Source organism: Dermacentor silvarum, chromosome 9 (assembly GCF_013339745.2).
Source record: "Dermacentor silvarum isolate Dsil-2018 chromosome 9, BIME_Dsil_1.4, whole genome shotgun sequence".
Taxonomy (NCBI): domain Eukaryota; kingdom Metazoa; phylum Arthropoda; class Arachnida; order Ixodida; family Ixodidae; genus Dermacentor; species Dermacentor silvarum.
In genome coordinates this window covers 88,893,100-88,910,368 of record NC_051162.1, presented here as the reverse complement: position 1 = coordinate 88,910,368, position 17,269 = coordinate 88,893,100, and the positions used below count along the sequence as shown (strand labels likewise).

Below are 17,269 nucleotides of genomic sequence, written 5' to 3'. Positions count from 1 at the left end.
TGCAAAACAGAGGAGCGCGTTCGGTGTCGTGAATACGTACGAGGAAAAAAAAAAAAAGAAATGGCCGAAATAAGGGCAGCAAGCACCATCACCAAAACACGACTAGGTGAGCTAAAGTAGGATGAGCCGTGTCCCGTGTCTACTTGTGCGTCGGGTGCTTCATTCACTATTAGCTTCCCAAACCAAGATTGCGCTATATGAATGTACACACGCGATAAACTAAGTTTGTACTCTGCAAAGAAACCTTTCTCTGGCGCTCCGCTTAAAGTCGGCACAGCTGCCACGAAGCGTCCGCTAAAACACAGCATGACTTGACCGAGATTCGACCGCGAGCCCTTGACGCCAAACAGCAAGTATCCGTTGAAAACCATCACAAAGAGTGACGCCAACTGTAACGGACCCCGTTCTGCCGTGCACTTAAGAATCCAGGAATAAATTGCCGTGCGCCTTTCGACCTCACTGCGGCCCGCGCACCTATACTAACGAACACTCTTTCCGGGAGCAGCCCGCGCGATTCTCCCGCCCTCCCGTGATGATGCCCGGGAGAATTCGTAGCATAGTCCGCGGTGTCGGATTAGGGCAAACGACAGGATGGCGTGTTTGTTCCTCCCGACGCCAAAGTCGCACCGCGGGGAATGGAGCAAAGCAAACAGCTAAACGTAGGACAAAGAGAGAAAGCAAAAGAAGAAAGGAAAAAGAAAGAAAGTCAAGTTCGCTTGGAAGGGAGCAGGGTCGACCGGGTGAAAGTTTCTGCACTTCCAGTAACTTTCCCCGGGAAGGAAAAAAAGAACTATAAAGGCCCCGGAAGAAACGAAACTGCAAAATTCGAGGCTGGGCCCATCGACCGGAGATAAGTTTCCTGGGCCTCCCAAAAATTACCGCAGCGGTATAGCCTTCAGCTTCATTGCCGCCCACTCGCTCTCTCATCTAAAAAGAAAGAAAGAAAGAAAAAAGTGCCGAGAAAAATCCCCAGCGGGATCGGTTCACACGGCATGGCAAAATCCCGGTACACGCTGTTTTCTTCCAAGGCCGTTCCCCCTAAGCCCATGATCGCCAAGCGAATATATTATAGAAACACACACACACACAGCAGCACGGTGTCTTGGCTCGAACGGCTTGAGCCAGGGCACCGCCAGCTGGAGCTGCGAGCCACATTACAGCTTGATTCTGCATACGCGCTGCGTCGCCGAAACTATATGCATAAAGGAAGCCTTATAGATGCGATAAGCGGCGCGTTGCGCCGACGTTGATTGCGCGCCCGCCGGTGGTGCAGCGTAAACGTGCCTGTGGTGCGCGATGTCCCTGCAGGCAATGATGCCGCCATAGGGACCAATAGAAGCGGCACTTGTTCAATTTAGTGCCAAGAGGGGGGGGGGGGGGGGGGCGCAGCGCCAACATATTAAGGATGCAGTAACAAGAAAAGACAAACATAACACTACCGCCTGCGCGTCTTCGCTGCCCACATCTGTTGTAGTACATTTGCGCCGTTTCCTCAAAGAAAGCTTAATAAAGCAGACAGTGCCGCACGCGCACACGCTATTACGCTAATTAACACGCATTCTATCAACTATTGCGCTTCTAGCAAAAGCATTCCCGCAAGACACAAGCCTCTAAGAGACTCCAAACTACCTTGAGTTCACGTGCTATGGAAGATTTAAGCGTGCCTGTTTGTATTCGCCTTTTTTTTTTTTTCACTCTTATTTCGCATGTAGCGTGCAGGAGCAGCAGCTGACCTCTGCTGTTAACACTGAAGTTGCACGCTCCGAGAATTTCATTCTTCGTGTCCATGGCGATGCGTGTCAGATTAATTAAAGTGTGGAGAAACTGCGACGAATTCTAAGCATGCCAATTAGCACGTTTAATAGTTAACCTCCTTACATATCGGCCAGTACGCCTGCTCGTAGTACGGCGAAGTTATATCTATATCCTCGATTACCACGTTCAAAATAGATCGTGGTACTAGGCTGTGCGAAGGTCGACCACTCGTGGGCGGCGTATGTGAAGAATACAGGCCTGCCAACCTTATTAAACATTATACGTCAATGCTTTAAAATACTAAATCTCGGTTATATATACCAAAAATTGCTTTATATACATTACTCCAGATGATTGTTTATTAAAATAATCCACCGACTTTTCGGTGGGGGAGCGGTGAACAAACACTTGTAAAACGTTCGGCGTCATATTATGTGACGATGACGGAAAATTTCGTTTGCCGTTGTACGGTGGTTCAGTGCAGTGAGCGGCGGGGTGCAGCGGATGTATGTCCGAATAACCGAGCGGGTCCGAAGAACCCGGCTCCTAACATCCGCCAGCAGCTGCATTTAGATTTCTCGAAAAAAATATATATATTCAGCCCTATAAACTGGATGCACAAGGAAAACCGCGAAATCATCGGTGATCGAACGGCAATCGCGAACGATATCTGAGAAATAGGGCATTTTCAGATAAAAACGTAAAAATGACAGGTATATGGATCTCTGAAATAACTATAAGCGAACGAAAGGCGTATTTTTACATTGTGCCGGCTCAGCTTGACTTTGTATTCTTTGATTAAACTGTCTCCAGGGGCCGAGCGTACGCCTAACGGGGAAGAGCCCCCCCCCCCCCCCCCCCCAAAAAAAAAAAAAGTTATTGCAGGACGCTTAAGCTTCGCCTTTAAGAGTGGAACGCGATAGCATTCAAAGATCCCTGAATACTTGTCAGGCTTCCCGGCAACTGCAGCTTTCTTTTTTCTCCACCTTCGCCTCTGCGCGCCGCTGCCGTTTTACGCTGCCGAGGAGGCGAGCGCCATCTGGGTGGTGTTTACGCAAGGAACATACCCGGGTGCGCCGCTGTTGGCATGGTAGAAATGGTGGGAAAGGGGTTTGAGTTTCGTCGTAACAGAATTATGTTTCCTCGTATATTCAAATTACAGTCCGACGCTATCATGTCCGTAGGTTGTGGTTAAGTCGTACTTTACGATTTGTTCTGGCGGAATTTACTTCGAGAACTTCAATTAGCTCACTAACGCCTCTGCGCCTGGGTGGTCGATGTGGTTTGAGATTATTTTCGCCGCCATGGACGCCGACGCGGGATTTTCTGCGACACGGGGCCCTTAACGCTGTCGCGTTAAAGAAAGGAGAGGGTGCCACTGACCCTGGCGAGTCCTTGGAGACTCCCTGAGAGGCGAGCACGACGTCAGAGAAGGAGGGAAAGGCCTCCAGTCCCTCCAGGCTGCCCTGGGCGGACTCCGTCTCGGGTCGCTCCAGCATGAAGGTGGTCTTCTTCAGAGGAACCTGCGGGTTTGGAAAAAAAGAGGAGAAACAAGGCGTAACTTGCGGTGTCCCCTTTCTCAAAGAGGGAGTGGGACGAGCACAGAAATGAGACGCGCGCGCTGTCCGAGAGTTCAATAGAAACTAAACGGGCTTCAATGGGGCCAAGTTAGGGCGAGCGGGTGGTCACAAAGCACAAACAATGCGCACCTGTCGCGATGCCTAACGAACAGGAACAAAAAAAAAAATCACGTGCTTCTCGTGCTATCAACTGAGAGATACAGGCAATGGCGGCAGCCTGAGGGGAATTTTGTGGCGTGATGACCTCCCCATCGGATGTCCCCATTGAACTATCTTCAAGTTTTCTTGACACACACCCTGCCCCACAACTCTACGATAATCCCGAGAAGGATACTGCAGCGACACTGCGAGTCTCGATCCCGCAACGAGTTTATATGAAGGGTACGTGAGCAGAGTACACGCCCACGCTTAAAAAAAAAAAAAACAGTCAAGCTGGAGGAAGCTATTGCTATCTTTCGAGTCCTCGGGACGAACTCGTTCAATCCATTTCCTATAGCTCACAACTGCCGCCGCTTTTCGGGGCTTCTGCGATAGTGCGATCTCTTTCGCACGGCACATTCAAAGAGCCCACATCCGCTGCTGACAGGCTGCTCGCCTCGCAAACTCACACCCGCCATGACCGAGCACTATTCCCAGCTTCGCTTCGAGCACACTGCGTAATTCTGCGGAGCCAGGGGCCCATCCACCTGACGCTTCTGTTGGCGGAGTTACCTAACGCGCTCCGTTGAACGTTGTACCACATGGCGCACCGTTTTCTCACAATGGGAAATCCGTGGCGTGTTGTGAAACACCGCCAAAGCCTGTCCTCGGCTTAGAAATCCGAAATCGGAACTGAAACTAATGTTTCTCTAGCTCCCACATTATCAGGGCCGATCTCCAAGGCTGTGCCTATAGGAGTCGATATAGACAGTTTGCACAGACGTCATCGCGGCCGCCATCTTTGGGTACTATAGCACGTCGGGAAGCGGCGTAATCAAGAAACGTGATAGCATGACAACAAGACAGGCGCGTCTTGCATCGAACGACAAAGCGATAACAGTGATCAACCGGTGAAAAAAAAAAAGAAAAGGAAGTCCGCCTCCATTAACCCCTGCGAAAAGGGATGTACCGCGACGCTGGTATACGGAGGTTAGACAAGTACCACCATCCCAACTCATGTTAGACGACGTTACACAAGCACCACCACCACAAGCGACGTAATGCACGCGCGCACGCACGTGTGCGGCAGTGCAGCACACATACTCATTCTCCTATAGGCCGTCCGCGAAGCAAAGTAAACTGCGTAAGACAATTCGTAAAGTACGACTTGCGCGCAACCTACGGACATGACAGCTTCGGATTGTAATTCGAATATACGACAAAACATATAGTTCTGTTACGCGTAAACTCAAAACAAGCCCTTTTTCCAGCTGCCGTGGCGGTACTGTTGGACAGGGTTAGCCATGATGTCGCTTACGGTCGCGGCACACGCTGTGCGACAGATGCGACGGGCAGGTCACCCACGCATCAAGGACAGGTACATTGTGCGCACAGGCTCGTCCCGCGCGCGCGCGCACGTGTGCGGAAGTGTAGCATGCACATCCTCATTCTTGTAGGCCCTCCACCTGGCGCAAGTGCGTTATTGAACTAATTGAATTTCTCGAAGTAAAATGCGCCAGAAGATTAGTAAAGTACGACTTATACACAACCTGCAGACATGATAGCATCGGATTGGAATTCAAATATAGGAGAAAACATAATTCTGTTACGCGGCAACTCAGACACAAACCCCTTTTCCAGCTGCCGGTTTTTGAGTGAGTACGCCACGAAAAAAAAAAAAAAAAAACGATCAACTAATGCTAACCGCTTCGCTGTAAAACCACAGCCTCCTATATAATGTATGCCTGCCGGATGAGCGCGAAAAGGCCGCCGTCTATGGCGGCGCCACCTGCGTAGGGTAAGAGTCGGCATATTGAAGGGAGCGGCAAACCTCGTCACGGAGATGTCGCAACTGCCGCATGATAGCAGTACTTAGCGGACGACGAAAGTTGTTCACACTCTTGTCATAATAGATGTTCGAATAAGCGCTTGCGGTGGTAGCAGACGATTTATTTTTATTGCGATAGCAATATATGGACACTTCAACCGGATTTCTGCCGTCGGCGTCGCCGTCGTCGTCGCCGTGAGGTTCCCTATAGATAAAATCTGCGCCGCGTGCCGTATGCCCGAGCGGAAGCGTGCGGGGACACGCGCTATCACGGAGAGCGAACGCACTCAATCTCCCACGCGCAAGCAAGGAAGCGGGAAGCCAGCGCCGGAGAGAGCGGCGGGGGGGGGGGGGGGGGCGCACTTACACTCTGCCAACAACCGCGCTCGTCGCTCGCTCGCACCGTCTCTCATCTCCACACGGCTCTGACCTTTTGCGCCGTGCATTCGCCGCTCAGTTTCCGTTGAAGTGATAGACCGCACGTACATTCGCCGCTGCGGCGTATCCGCTTGCTGCCAGAGTTTTGACGGTCGTTGTCTGCAGTCATTCAGTGTGATCTATTCATGTTTGTTTGTGCGCGCTCACACCACGCTTGTTCATTCAGTTAGTAATTGTCGAGCCACATTTTCCAACGCACGCTACACATGCAATGCTGCCCGGATCGGCAGTGCAGCGCTACAGGTGTGTCCCTTCGCACGCGCTGCCCACGGGCAGCGCTTTTCATCAACACCACCGTTTCACACGCGCCTTCTCGTGGTCATCGAGTCTCTCTTCATGTCGGTCTACTTACGCCGCAGCACACCTGCTTACTTAATTAGCTCATGTTTACTACAATTCATATTGCTACCAAAGCCGCTCACCTTACTTCGTATGACATTGCTGTGTTGCTATCGCATTCATTGCTTCGCCCTTAGGGCGAAACTGTGACATTTTTATTGACTCTTACGTTTTTTTTTTGTCACCTATGAGCACCAACAACGTAAAAAGCTCGCACGCGACAACCCTACGTAAGTGGCGCCAAGGCCATACTTCCGACGATGGCAGTTATCCATGGGTAGGGTGGCTAGCCCTACCATGGGATCGCCGATAATCCGGCAGGCATAGAATATATATATATATATATATATATATATATATATATATATATATGTGAGACGTCGGCCGATGCGATGCCTTTATTTCTGAGCAGTCGCCCGAGTCAGAGACGAAGCACCGCACGAGACAAAAGATGATGATGAGTCGTATGTACAAATGAAGACGACGATATGCACAAATAGCGCTCACACAAGATGATGAGTCGTATGTACAGATGACGACGACGATATGCGCAAAATGCGCTCACAATATATATATATATATATATATATATAGGAAGCCATGGCGTGTGACATCGTGAACGTAGCGCTGTCAGACATCACGGTCAGACAGCGCTACGTCAGATGTCAGACATCAACACCAAGTGACCCGGTCGCATACCTTACTGCAGAAAAACAGTCACCGTCAAAAAGCCAAAACGATGTGCGCGGAATGCACTGACGTCATCGGTCTGTGACGTCGCATGAAAACTATCCACATATACCTAAGTGCTCGAACGCGTTCGTTCAACATGGCGGACCCCTCCCGCCACGGACTATCATTATGGCGTTATAGCGAGGCACGCATTATTCGCGAAACCCATCTGTTCAATACAACTTCGAATTGAAATCATGAAGCAGTTACCCAGAGCGTCAAATTCAATGACTTAAGTATACTCGAGGCACTAGAGAACAGAATATACTTGATTTTTTACATCTTCTGGTGAACGATATCTTCAATGTGTTTCATACAAGTAATGAACGAGGCTTCGGCTTATAGCTGGCAGCAGCTATGCGGTTTAAAAGAGACATTTCGCTCTAAAGTTGGGCCGAGCAGCTGTGTCAGTTTCGACAAATAGATCCGTCATAATTGTTCCCCAAGCATGCAACAAGCACCTGTGAGTTGCTCACCTGAGTTGAACATGTAGCACTGAAAACAGCCAATCGATAGCTAATCTATAAAAATTCCGGAAAATGCTGGGGATGACTTGGTAGTGCTTAGCCTAGCCCAAATATGTGGCCAATACCTTGCGATATCCAATCAATAGCTAATCGATAATCGACAAATACATTCCAGGAAATGCTAGAGATGACTTCGTAGTGCTTAGCCTAGCCCAAATACGTGGCCAATACCTTGCGATAGCCAATCAATAGCTAGTCGATAATCTATCAATAATCAATGAATTCCGGAAAATGCTGGGGTTGACTTGGTAGTGCTTAGCCCAACCTAAAAGCCAGGACTAGCTAGGTGCCCATCAGCTGCGCTGTTTCTTCAGTATTTGTCCTCCAGTGGAAGCTAAAGCACTGCACGGGCTCGGGCTTACCCGAAAGCCCGGGCCCGTCCCGGCCCACGGGCCGGGCCGGGTAGGGCAGTTTTTCCACGAGCTCGGGCCGGGCTCGGGCATGGCATGTGCTTTTTGACCCGGGCCGGGCTCGGGGTTTTTGACGCGAGCACGGGTCGGGCTCGGATTTTCTGGTGGTGTGCATGTAACGTGCAGCGAGTTATCCTCGCGCGTCTCGACTCTGAAAAACATGTCTTCTTCGGTCTCGGGCCGGGCTCGGGCCTAAGGTAAAGGGGTGGCGTGCCGGGCCGGGCGGATAACGTAGATTATTTCCGGGCCCGGGCCGGGCCCGGGTCTCGCCATAAAACTTTTGGTCGGGCTCGATTGGGCGGGCAGCCCAACGTAAAAACGGGCGCGGGCCGGGCCCGGGCAGAAAAAATCGGCCCGTGCAGTGCTCTAGTGCAAGCTACGCTAATTTTTCTTTTTTCTTTTTAAGCTAACAGATAGAGCGACACCAGATCGACAGCAAGGCCATGCCGAGCGTCCTGCGCAGCACCGGCGGGTCGCAAATCAATCTGTCCACGTCTCTCCCCGATTCACGCTATATAATACGTATCCAAAGCGCAGCGTTTCACGCGGCCGTGTCCATCCGACAAAATCGCGGACGCCGCAACGCTAGGTACTGTTTCCCGCCGTTGACAACCAAAGCGGAGCAACCTATATACTGACACACCTGGCCGAGCAGTCGCGCGTTCATTCCGTTGGTATAGCACAACGATCTCACATTGTGACGACAGGCGGCCGTCAACATAGGGCGGCGGCTCACCGCATGCTATATGTACAGAGCCGAGAGCTGGCCGCCTGCAAGGAGCCCCTTAACGAAAGGCAAACACGGAACCATCCTCGCGAGTAGACCCGAGTGCGTGGACCGGAGCTTGGATACGTAAACAGCGCACCTTGTGTTCCTTTCCACGAAGACCGAGTCGAAGCAGACCCACGGAAGCCACGTGACTTCTTGCCGCTGGCTAGTTAGGCACGAAGTAATGGTAGACGTAAGCGAGAGCGTTGTTAGCCGTCGGTGTTAGTTCGAAGTGAACGATGTATACAGTGGCAACCACGCGCGACGCACTTCGGCATGCCTGTCGTCGTCGGGCGTCGACGTGCGTTAACACATTGTGTCGCGCGACACGCACACGACGGCCAAACCTACGGAAACTTTCTTAACAAAACGTCGTCTTATGCATTGAAGCACAAAAGTACCTGGAACGCCAATGCATTTCTCCGCAAAGTTCGGGAATGAATATCTCGAAACTGGTGTCATCCTGAGAATTCGTTCTAAAAGGATCCGCCTTGCGAACTCCACGGCTAGAATTTGCAAATAGCAATATCTATCGAGTAAAACGAGTAAGGTAATTAGTTAAAAACTTAAACAGTGATTTTCGTTAATTAGTCGATGATGCATTTCAAGTTTTTGTGCAAGTAATGTCCACCTCTTCGAGTAGACCAGCTCATCAACTAGAATTGTGCTATCTGCCACTGACAACATAAAAAAAAAAATGTTGAAAGTGTTCGCTGAAACACCCGATATACCGAAATATATGAGGGCGATTCAGAAAGTAATGCCTCCAAGCCTACTACTTTGCCAATGTAATGAAAACATTTTGAACTCTTTATCACGAATGCACTCTTCTAGTTCCAGAGTAATCGAGCAATCCATGGCATCCAGTGGTGACGTCCGGTTGAAACAGTGGGCTGTAATTGAATTTCTGAGCGCGGAAGGTTGCGGCTTATGTGGAGATTTGATGCGACAGGATTTTGGTCTTTCACAGTCCTTGCCCACCGCCGCACAGTGTTGACGCCAACACATGCATCCCCGTAAACTGTAGTCAGACGGCGATGAATGTTGATGGGCGCACAACCTTCCGCAATCAGATATTCAATTACAGCCCGTTGTTTCAACCGGACTTCACCACTGGATGCCATGGACTGCTCGATTACTCTGGAACTAGAAGAGATAGGAAGGTGTGGCAAGTGACATTCTATTGCTTAAACATCAGTGCATTAATGATAAAGAGCTCAAAATGTTTGCAGTACTATTGGCAAAGTGGGCTTGGAGGCATTACTTTCTCAATCGCCCTCGTATGCGGAGCATCACGGCGACGCCGACGGCGAAAATTCGCTTGAAAAGTCCATATCATTGCCAATAACAAAAATATGAGTAAACAAAAATCAGCTTGACACTGCAGCTGTAATAGGGGTGACTTTCCACCGAGGAAAAATAAAACTAAAACAGCCGCGTAGGCTCACACTTTTGGCACTGCGGGTCACATTGAAGCAGGCACTGGTTAACTCCCTGCCTTTCCTCTCCTATTCCTCCTCTCTCTCTCTCTCTGTTGAAGCAGGGAACAAAATAACGAACACACAAAACACCCTTAACACTTTACCTGTGTTTTGGATGGCCTTCCGCCCGAGAACAAAAACGAGACACGTGCACTGTGCTCGACGAAAAGAGATGAACCACGTAAATCGAATAGAATCTGCCACAACGCAACGCTATATACGCATACAGAAGAACGCATGAATACCGCCACCATGAAGATAAAAAATGATGCTAAGGTACCATTCGGTAATAAGGGCAGACTTTGAAAAGTGATGTCCCTGAGCATGACTTTGGCGCAAAGAAACGTATACAGAAGCCTCCATTACAAAGACCGACGACAGTGGCGCACGCGGGCAGACTTCGAAGCAATTGAGAAACACTGTAACACAGTATAGTACGACAATTAAAACTTGTAACGTTTAACGTTGCATAAATGCATCTCTCGCATAATGTCGCGAAGGGCGCGGAAGTGGGATGATACAGGGCTTGTCTTACGCGGTTGCACCCGTGCTAGAACCTTTTGAAAGAGGGGTGGATTACTAAAAGCAAACGTGAACCTACGAGAACGCGACCCGTGTAGGTTCCTGGTTTGTCACGCGCTTCTAACTATATACAGTTCACTGCGAGCGCTCAATCTGGCAACAAATGTTGCTTCGAGGAAATCCCCCAAGGGCACGTGTCTGGCAATGTACGAGACCTGCGGAGTATCATACTTGAGGGAAGTGCGAGGGACAGGAATAGAGGCAGTCGCGTAACGGCACCGAGCCAGCCGGAGTTTGCAAGACGGTATATATCATTCCGGATGAGACGACGGAGCGTGACGGGACGTGTGGCTTGACGGTCCGCGGACTCGCAGACGCGCCCCGACATTAAACAACGCCGTTCTCAAGGAAGGTCTTGTCAGTGCCAACTCCCTCACTGCGTTGGATACTAGCTAGTTTAGAGAGCTTTAGCTTATCCGCGTGCTTCTTAACGTTTAAGGACTACCGGTTTACCAAAGCCGTGGACGCGTCAGTAGCAAAGCTGGTAGCGACATGAAATTTTATGACGATTTTATCCGACTAGAATGCGTTAAAATATGGTGTCGCGTCAGCGTTATAAACGAAGGAGAATCAAAAGTACTGCACGTTAACGATTATGGCGCTATCAATGCTTTACACCAGCAATGAAGTGGAATATGTGCGTCACTGCGGTATTAGCAGTGTGTGTGCTTGCTCTCAGGTTAGACACGGCGTCCCCACATGGCGCCACCACCGTTGTTGCCATACCCCTCTCCGGTAACCCGGTTTTCCGCAAACATGAATACGTTTACGTTTTCGGATAAGCTAAAACTCACTTTTAGCTTGTTTGCTCTTTGCGGAATACCGGATTACCGGAGACGTAAACGTGAGCGCCATATCTGGTGGCGCAGAGTTTAACCAGAGGGGACACACAGTTTTCGTGTGTCCAGTATTGCGGCGAACGCGGGCGGTTTGGGCGGATTGGCGGGTGACGGGAATTGTAAACGATAGCGGCTGGATTGGTGGCACAACCTGGTAGCGCAGACCAGACAAACACAGAGCTATCATCGCATTTAATGAGTGCAACCTACTGCACTGGTGGTGTAAATTTTCAGCAGCGCCTGATATCAAGTATGCCCTACTATATTTTTCGGCAGCGAAGTATAGTATACACTAGGTAACTGCAATAATTCGGTTTGATTGAGCTCTGCGCCAACAGGTGACGTCACCACTCCAGACACTCATTGAATGGATTATTGGATGAATTGGAGGCGAAGGATGGAAACAAAAAGACCATGGAGATTTACAAAAACGGCAAAAAAGAAATCAGAAGGGAAAATCTGAGCCGGTATAGCCGTAAAACTATTCCAATCTGTTTTTATTCCAAATCGGCCATTAGCCCTCCGTGATAGGTCAAAACGGCTCCAGCTCTGCCCATATGGGCGGCCGCCACGCCCATATGGGCAGAGTTAAGCGCCCCGTGTCGCAGAAAATCCGGCGTCGGCGTCCGTGGCGGAGAAAATCATCGCCAACCACCCCGACCGCGTAGGAGCAAGGTGTTAGTGCAGGAGAAAATGATTCCGAACCACCCCGACCGCGCAGGCCCTCCGCGTGGTGCAAGGTGTTAGTGAACAAAAATTGAATTTCTCACAGTGAAATCCGTCAGCAAAATGGTAAAGTACGACTTAACCACAACCTACCGACATGGTGGCGTTGGACTGTTATTTGAATGTCCGATAAACCATAATTCTGCTACGAGGAAACTCAAACACAAACTCCTTTTGACAGCATTTCTACCATACCAACAGCGGCGCGCTCGGCAGGTCAAATTGGGACTTGGCCTGCCTAATGCGTTTTGAACACGCGCGCGCGTCGGGGCAATGGCAAACAATAAAATAATAAAAAAGGTCGTAGGGCCTTCACATTTTAATATAAGACGGCTTATATTGCTCCTGGAGAAACGTCTTCCCAGCAATGCGTTTCTGTCTAAAAGTGAAGCCGACTTTAAGGGGATCGGTGTAAGCTTGGTATTTGTAAGCTGGCTTTCTCACGTTCTGTGTTGCAGTGAAGCCCACTGAAAGAAAAATGCGATGCGAACGGGGCCCGATAACGCTATCGCGTTTCACTCTTGAAGGCGAAGCTTAAGCGTCCTCCAATTTTTCTGCCCTATTACGGAGGGCTAATGGCCAATTCCGAATAAAAACCGATTGGAATAGTTTTACGCTATACCGGCCCTGTACGATAACGCAAAGGGGGAGTGCCTTGCTATTTCAGGCCCGAGCTGGCAGCCTGAGGACAAAAAACATACCGCAGCAAATACGCGCTACACGATGAGGCAGTGCGTGCTGAAAAGAAAAAAAGAAGCCCGGAAACGACTCGGCACATCGTAATGGGACGCCAAGATATTGACCCAACGAGACCCGTAGGGAATCTCCACCTTCTAGAAGCATTGGGATTCAGAGAAGATGGAAATATTAACCGATCAGCAGTCGATATAAGTATGAGACGATTAGAGTAATGGTCGAAGAAAAGCAGGGAATAAACTGATAGAACCGGACTTATTGCAAGCGTAGGTAATGGTACAATATAGTGAGAGGTTTTAAATACGAAAGCTAAGATCGAGATAGGCACAATGATAGATGGAAACAGATGTAAAACCGTATTCAACCAAGCAGGCTAGAGGACTATGCTTCCCCGCCCCCTTTCAAATGGAATGCCAATAAACATCATAATCTCACGCCTTACGCCTCCGCTTAACCGGTAATCCGCGTTTTCCGGAATAGCGGACACGCTAAACCTCTCTATTGTAGCAACTAACAACCACATTCTACTCTGCTGGTGATGTAATTGTCGGCAGTGACGCATTCGTTGCACATTGCTTATCTTTCTTTTTTTCTACCAGGGTGGCTCGATGCCACGCTTCTCCGTTAGGAGGCGGCGCTGACATCGAGGCACCCTATTTTCTACAAGGACGCCCTCGTAACACGAAAACATGCATGTCTCGAGCGTTGTGGTTGAACGAAGAGTCACAAGATGTCACTACCAGCGTTGTTGCGGGTAGCCTCACGGCTAGGCCAATGATTGTACGGCCGCCTGGTCCGAGTGGCAGTAACCGCAGTAACCTGTTATTCGGAATACGGTAATATGTTTTAGCTTTACAGAGTTTTAGCTATTATTGCATGTTCTCGATCATAGCTAAAACTCATTTATGATTTTATGAGTATCCCTTTTGAAACGCGGTATTAGCTGACGCCATCAAGCTTGTTATTCGACTGACCCTGTCAGTGCCAGGGGCCGCCAATCTGTATGCGCAACAATGATGCAATTTTTTTACTACCATGTCGTGATTTATGACAAGTTGCAGTATACAGTCGAGAGCCTATACAACGCCTCTTTAACTAAATCACTTGTATAACGAAGGAATAAGTGTCCAGGTTGTATTGTGAGATGCGTGGTGTGCGACCTTTTACAACGAATTGACCTCTATAACGAATTACTTAGGAGGCCCCAAGCACTTCGTTACAACGGCGCACGACTGTAGTTACCTGGCTAACACGGGTACTGCAGAGACAGATGTGCTGCAAACGGTTGGGGCCAGGAACAGAACTAGAACCAACGACAAGAAAACCGCCTTAACGGTTATGGCAACGCAGCAGACGACAAAAACGAAGATTGCCGACCCGTCCCGACTGGATCGAGTCGGGAAGTTTCCTCAAAAGTCGGGACTTTCCCACTAAATTCGACACGGTTGGCAACCCTACTCTTACGGCGCTCGGAAAACCAGCATTGTTGCGTGTATTTTGCTGTCCTACACTGAGGGAAAGGGGTAAGTGGGAGAGCAGCTTCGCGGCGACGACGCGGATAACTGCACAGAGAACTGACACCAAATGTATCAGGCGCTTCGAATTAGCACGTGTTCTTTGTTAACAGAATATGTTATTGAACGATATTAGAAGCGTCAATTATTGTTACGCTATTAAATCTATACAACGTCAGCAGAGAACATGATGACTCAAGACTTCGATTTTTTTTTTGCAACTATAGTGTCCGCAGGCCTAGTACAAACAACCAGCATGAAGTCAGTCAATTGGCTACAAATATATCGAATGACATAAGTCTCGCTAACTATTGTTTATACAAACATCCTGAATAACTTTGCGACCAAAAAGACTACATAGTGTTGAAATGTCTACGCAGAAGCAGTCTACCCCTGCACTCTATACAAACATAAGCATGCCGACATACATTTCAACGAAGGTTATCTGATCCATGCGTCGTATCTGTCCAATTTTGGCAAAGCGGCCTACACTTAAGGTCAAAATTCATCTATAGATTAAGGTTAACTACGTGCTCCTTGTGATTTGGCCAATATAGGTACTACAACATGCCAAAGCATAGGCAAGAGCCCAAAAGAGGAGGAGGAAATGATGGCAGGCTGCGAGGCGGAAAGCTCGGTACACAACAACACTTGCGCTCCTCTATAGAGAACGTTGCCGCCCAATCTCCCACTGCGTCGAATACGGGCCGCGTAGCACGCGATCGCGTGCCCCGCGCTTTTGTGGACATTCGAGGGGCGTCGCTGCGGTCCCCAAGAAAAGGAACCGCCGTTCCGCTAGGGCCGCCTCGCTTGGCGCGCGCGCGGATAATCGAGGAGGGACGGCGCCATTTTGTTTGCGCCGGCCGCTTTGTGGCGACGCGTTGAGGCGAGACGGCGCAAGCGCACATCGCGCGGAAGGCGCGTCGCGACGGTGACCGCCATCATTGTATACACGCGCAACGAAGCTGCGCGCGGTGCACGCCGGGAGTCAATCGACGAGAAGGCGTGGCCATTGTTATGCCGATCATAGTTTCCTTATCGTTTTCGTAGATGAACACGGCACAAAGTGAGTCACGAGCATGTGTTTACGCGGACCGAAAGTCTAAAAATATTCAAAAAACCCCGAAGGACGGCTTGAAGAATGAACACGGCTATTTTAAGAAAAGCTCGCCCTTATGTTGGTTTAGCATTTCCCGTTCAATTCCGTATTTTTATTTCTCACGCACAATATTCGTAGATCCATCATCATCATCATCATCATCATCATCAGCAGCAGCAGCAGCAGCAGCAGCAGCAGCCCATCTCTTTAATGTCCACTGCAGGACCTTAATCAGGTCCTGCAGTGGACAGGTCCTCAATCATTTGGTGTAATTCGTCCCCAGTGTTGCTGAACAGGACAATGTCTACTGCACACCGAAGGTTGCCCAGATATTTGCCGTTGATCCTGACTCCTAAGCCTTCCCAGTCTAATGGCTTGAATGCTTCTAAGCATGCACTAAATAGCTGCATAGCGTATAGTGAACGGCGTAGGTTAGCTAAAATTTTAACAGAAAAGAACCCTTTATTCAATATGCCATGTGTGTTTTCATACGAGTGCTGCTTACTGACCGAGCTGGAAATGCATACTGTGCTGGGGTGAGCTTTCATGAGACAGTATAAGATGAAACGCGTCACGTGGCTGTGCGATGACGTATATTATACAAGAACAAGGGAAATTTCAATAAACGTCAGTTCTATAGAGCGTTCACGTTGGTTTATTTTGTGTCTTACTCTGGTCCTGGTCTTCAAAATGCACCCCAGCACCCGTTTTCCCATAAGTCGTCTGATAAGGCGGTCGTTGTGCACTCTAGCCCAATATGAAAGCGGTACATCTAAACTGTAAACCAGTACCTTACTCACCTCTAATTGCCAAGCAAGTTGTTGTGCGTTCTAAAGGTAAGAAGCTTTACTTCCGTGTATGCGTCTTGCGCGCGCAAAAGTGTCCTTTTAATTATCTTAAAATTTATTTGCAAAGCAAAATAACTTTTTTGCACAAAAGAGCAAAAGGGAAATGCGGCAGCCGGAGGCTTATACTGCTTCCAACCTCTCCACGCGATTTGAAAAGAACCACGCGATGCCGAAGAAAGCTCCGCACAAGGAAGTGCCAGGAAATACCGAAGAGCGTCAGGCTCGGAATTTGGCGTCACAACGCGAGCGGAGAATTGATGCATGCCAGTGACAAACGATGCGCTTGTAGACAAAGCCTACGCTTGCGTCTATAGGCAGCTTCGCTACTGGCCGCTTCGCGAATCAGCGTGACATCGCGTGAGGAGCTTTCCCAACAGCGCAAAGCAGTAGTGACAACGCCGCGAACGAGAACGCTTCGCGGTGACAACTGTCCACACGATTGCTTTATCGCTTTGTGTGAAAAAGTAACAAAAAAAAAAGAACAGTAACGCGATGAAGGCACGTGTGCAAGAAACAGACAACGAAGCGCTTCATTGCGACTGTTTCTTGCACTCTCATCGTGCGGCGAGCGTGCTGGGGAATTGTGTAGCGCAGCTCTAAAGCCCACCTACACCCGGCCACAAAATATTAACGGACCATGAAATCCGACAAAAAGCTGAATATATATCCGCAGCTTCACAACGCAGCCAGGTATTTGCATTTCGGGCCGCGACTATAATATGCTGACATTGTCGCATACAGTTTTACTGGCTACCGCGACAGGCTGCTCGGGAATTGAACTTTTTTTCTGAGATCATGTGGTCCGTAAACTATTGTGACCAGGTGCACTATACCGCATCAAACTACCGCGGCTGGCAGAGTAAGCGGTTGTTTCCTGTGTGAGAGTACACGAGGGAGCACCGAGCGATGGCACTTGGATTTGTTTTGCTACGCGATTCCGCCAAAAACAATGCGCTCTCGTGAACGCG

General features: G+C 49.3%; 1 protein-coding gene across 7 annotated transcripts in view; it reads right to left on the bottom strand.

The window, feature by feature from the left end:
- The window catches only part of LOC119465371 (inositol 1,4,5-triphosphate receptor associated 2-like), a 347,709-nt gene that overhangs the window by 58,664 nt on the left and 271,776 nt on the right, over positions 1-17,269 (bottom strand). For all 7 annotated transcript variants that reach the window (XM_049656273.1, XM_049656274.1, XM_049656278.1 and 4 more), the window contains one exon: positions 3,139-3,278. In XM_049656273.1, the coding sequence (XP_049512230.1) occupies positions 3,139-3,278 (140 nt within the window). The remainder of the gene's footprint in view (positions 1-3,138; positions 3,279-17,269) is intronic.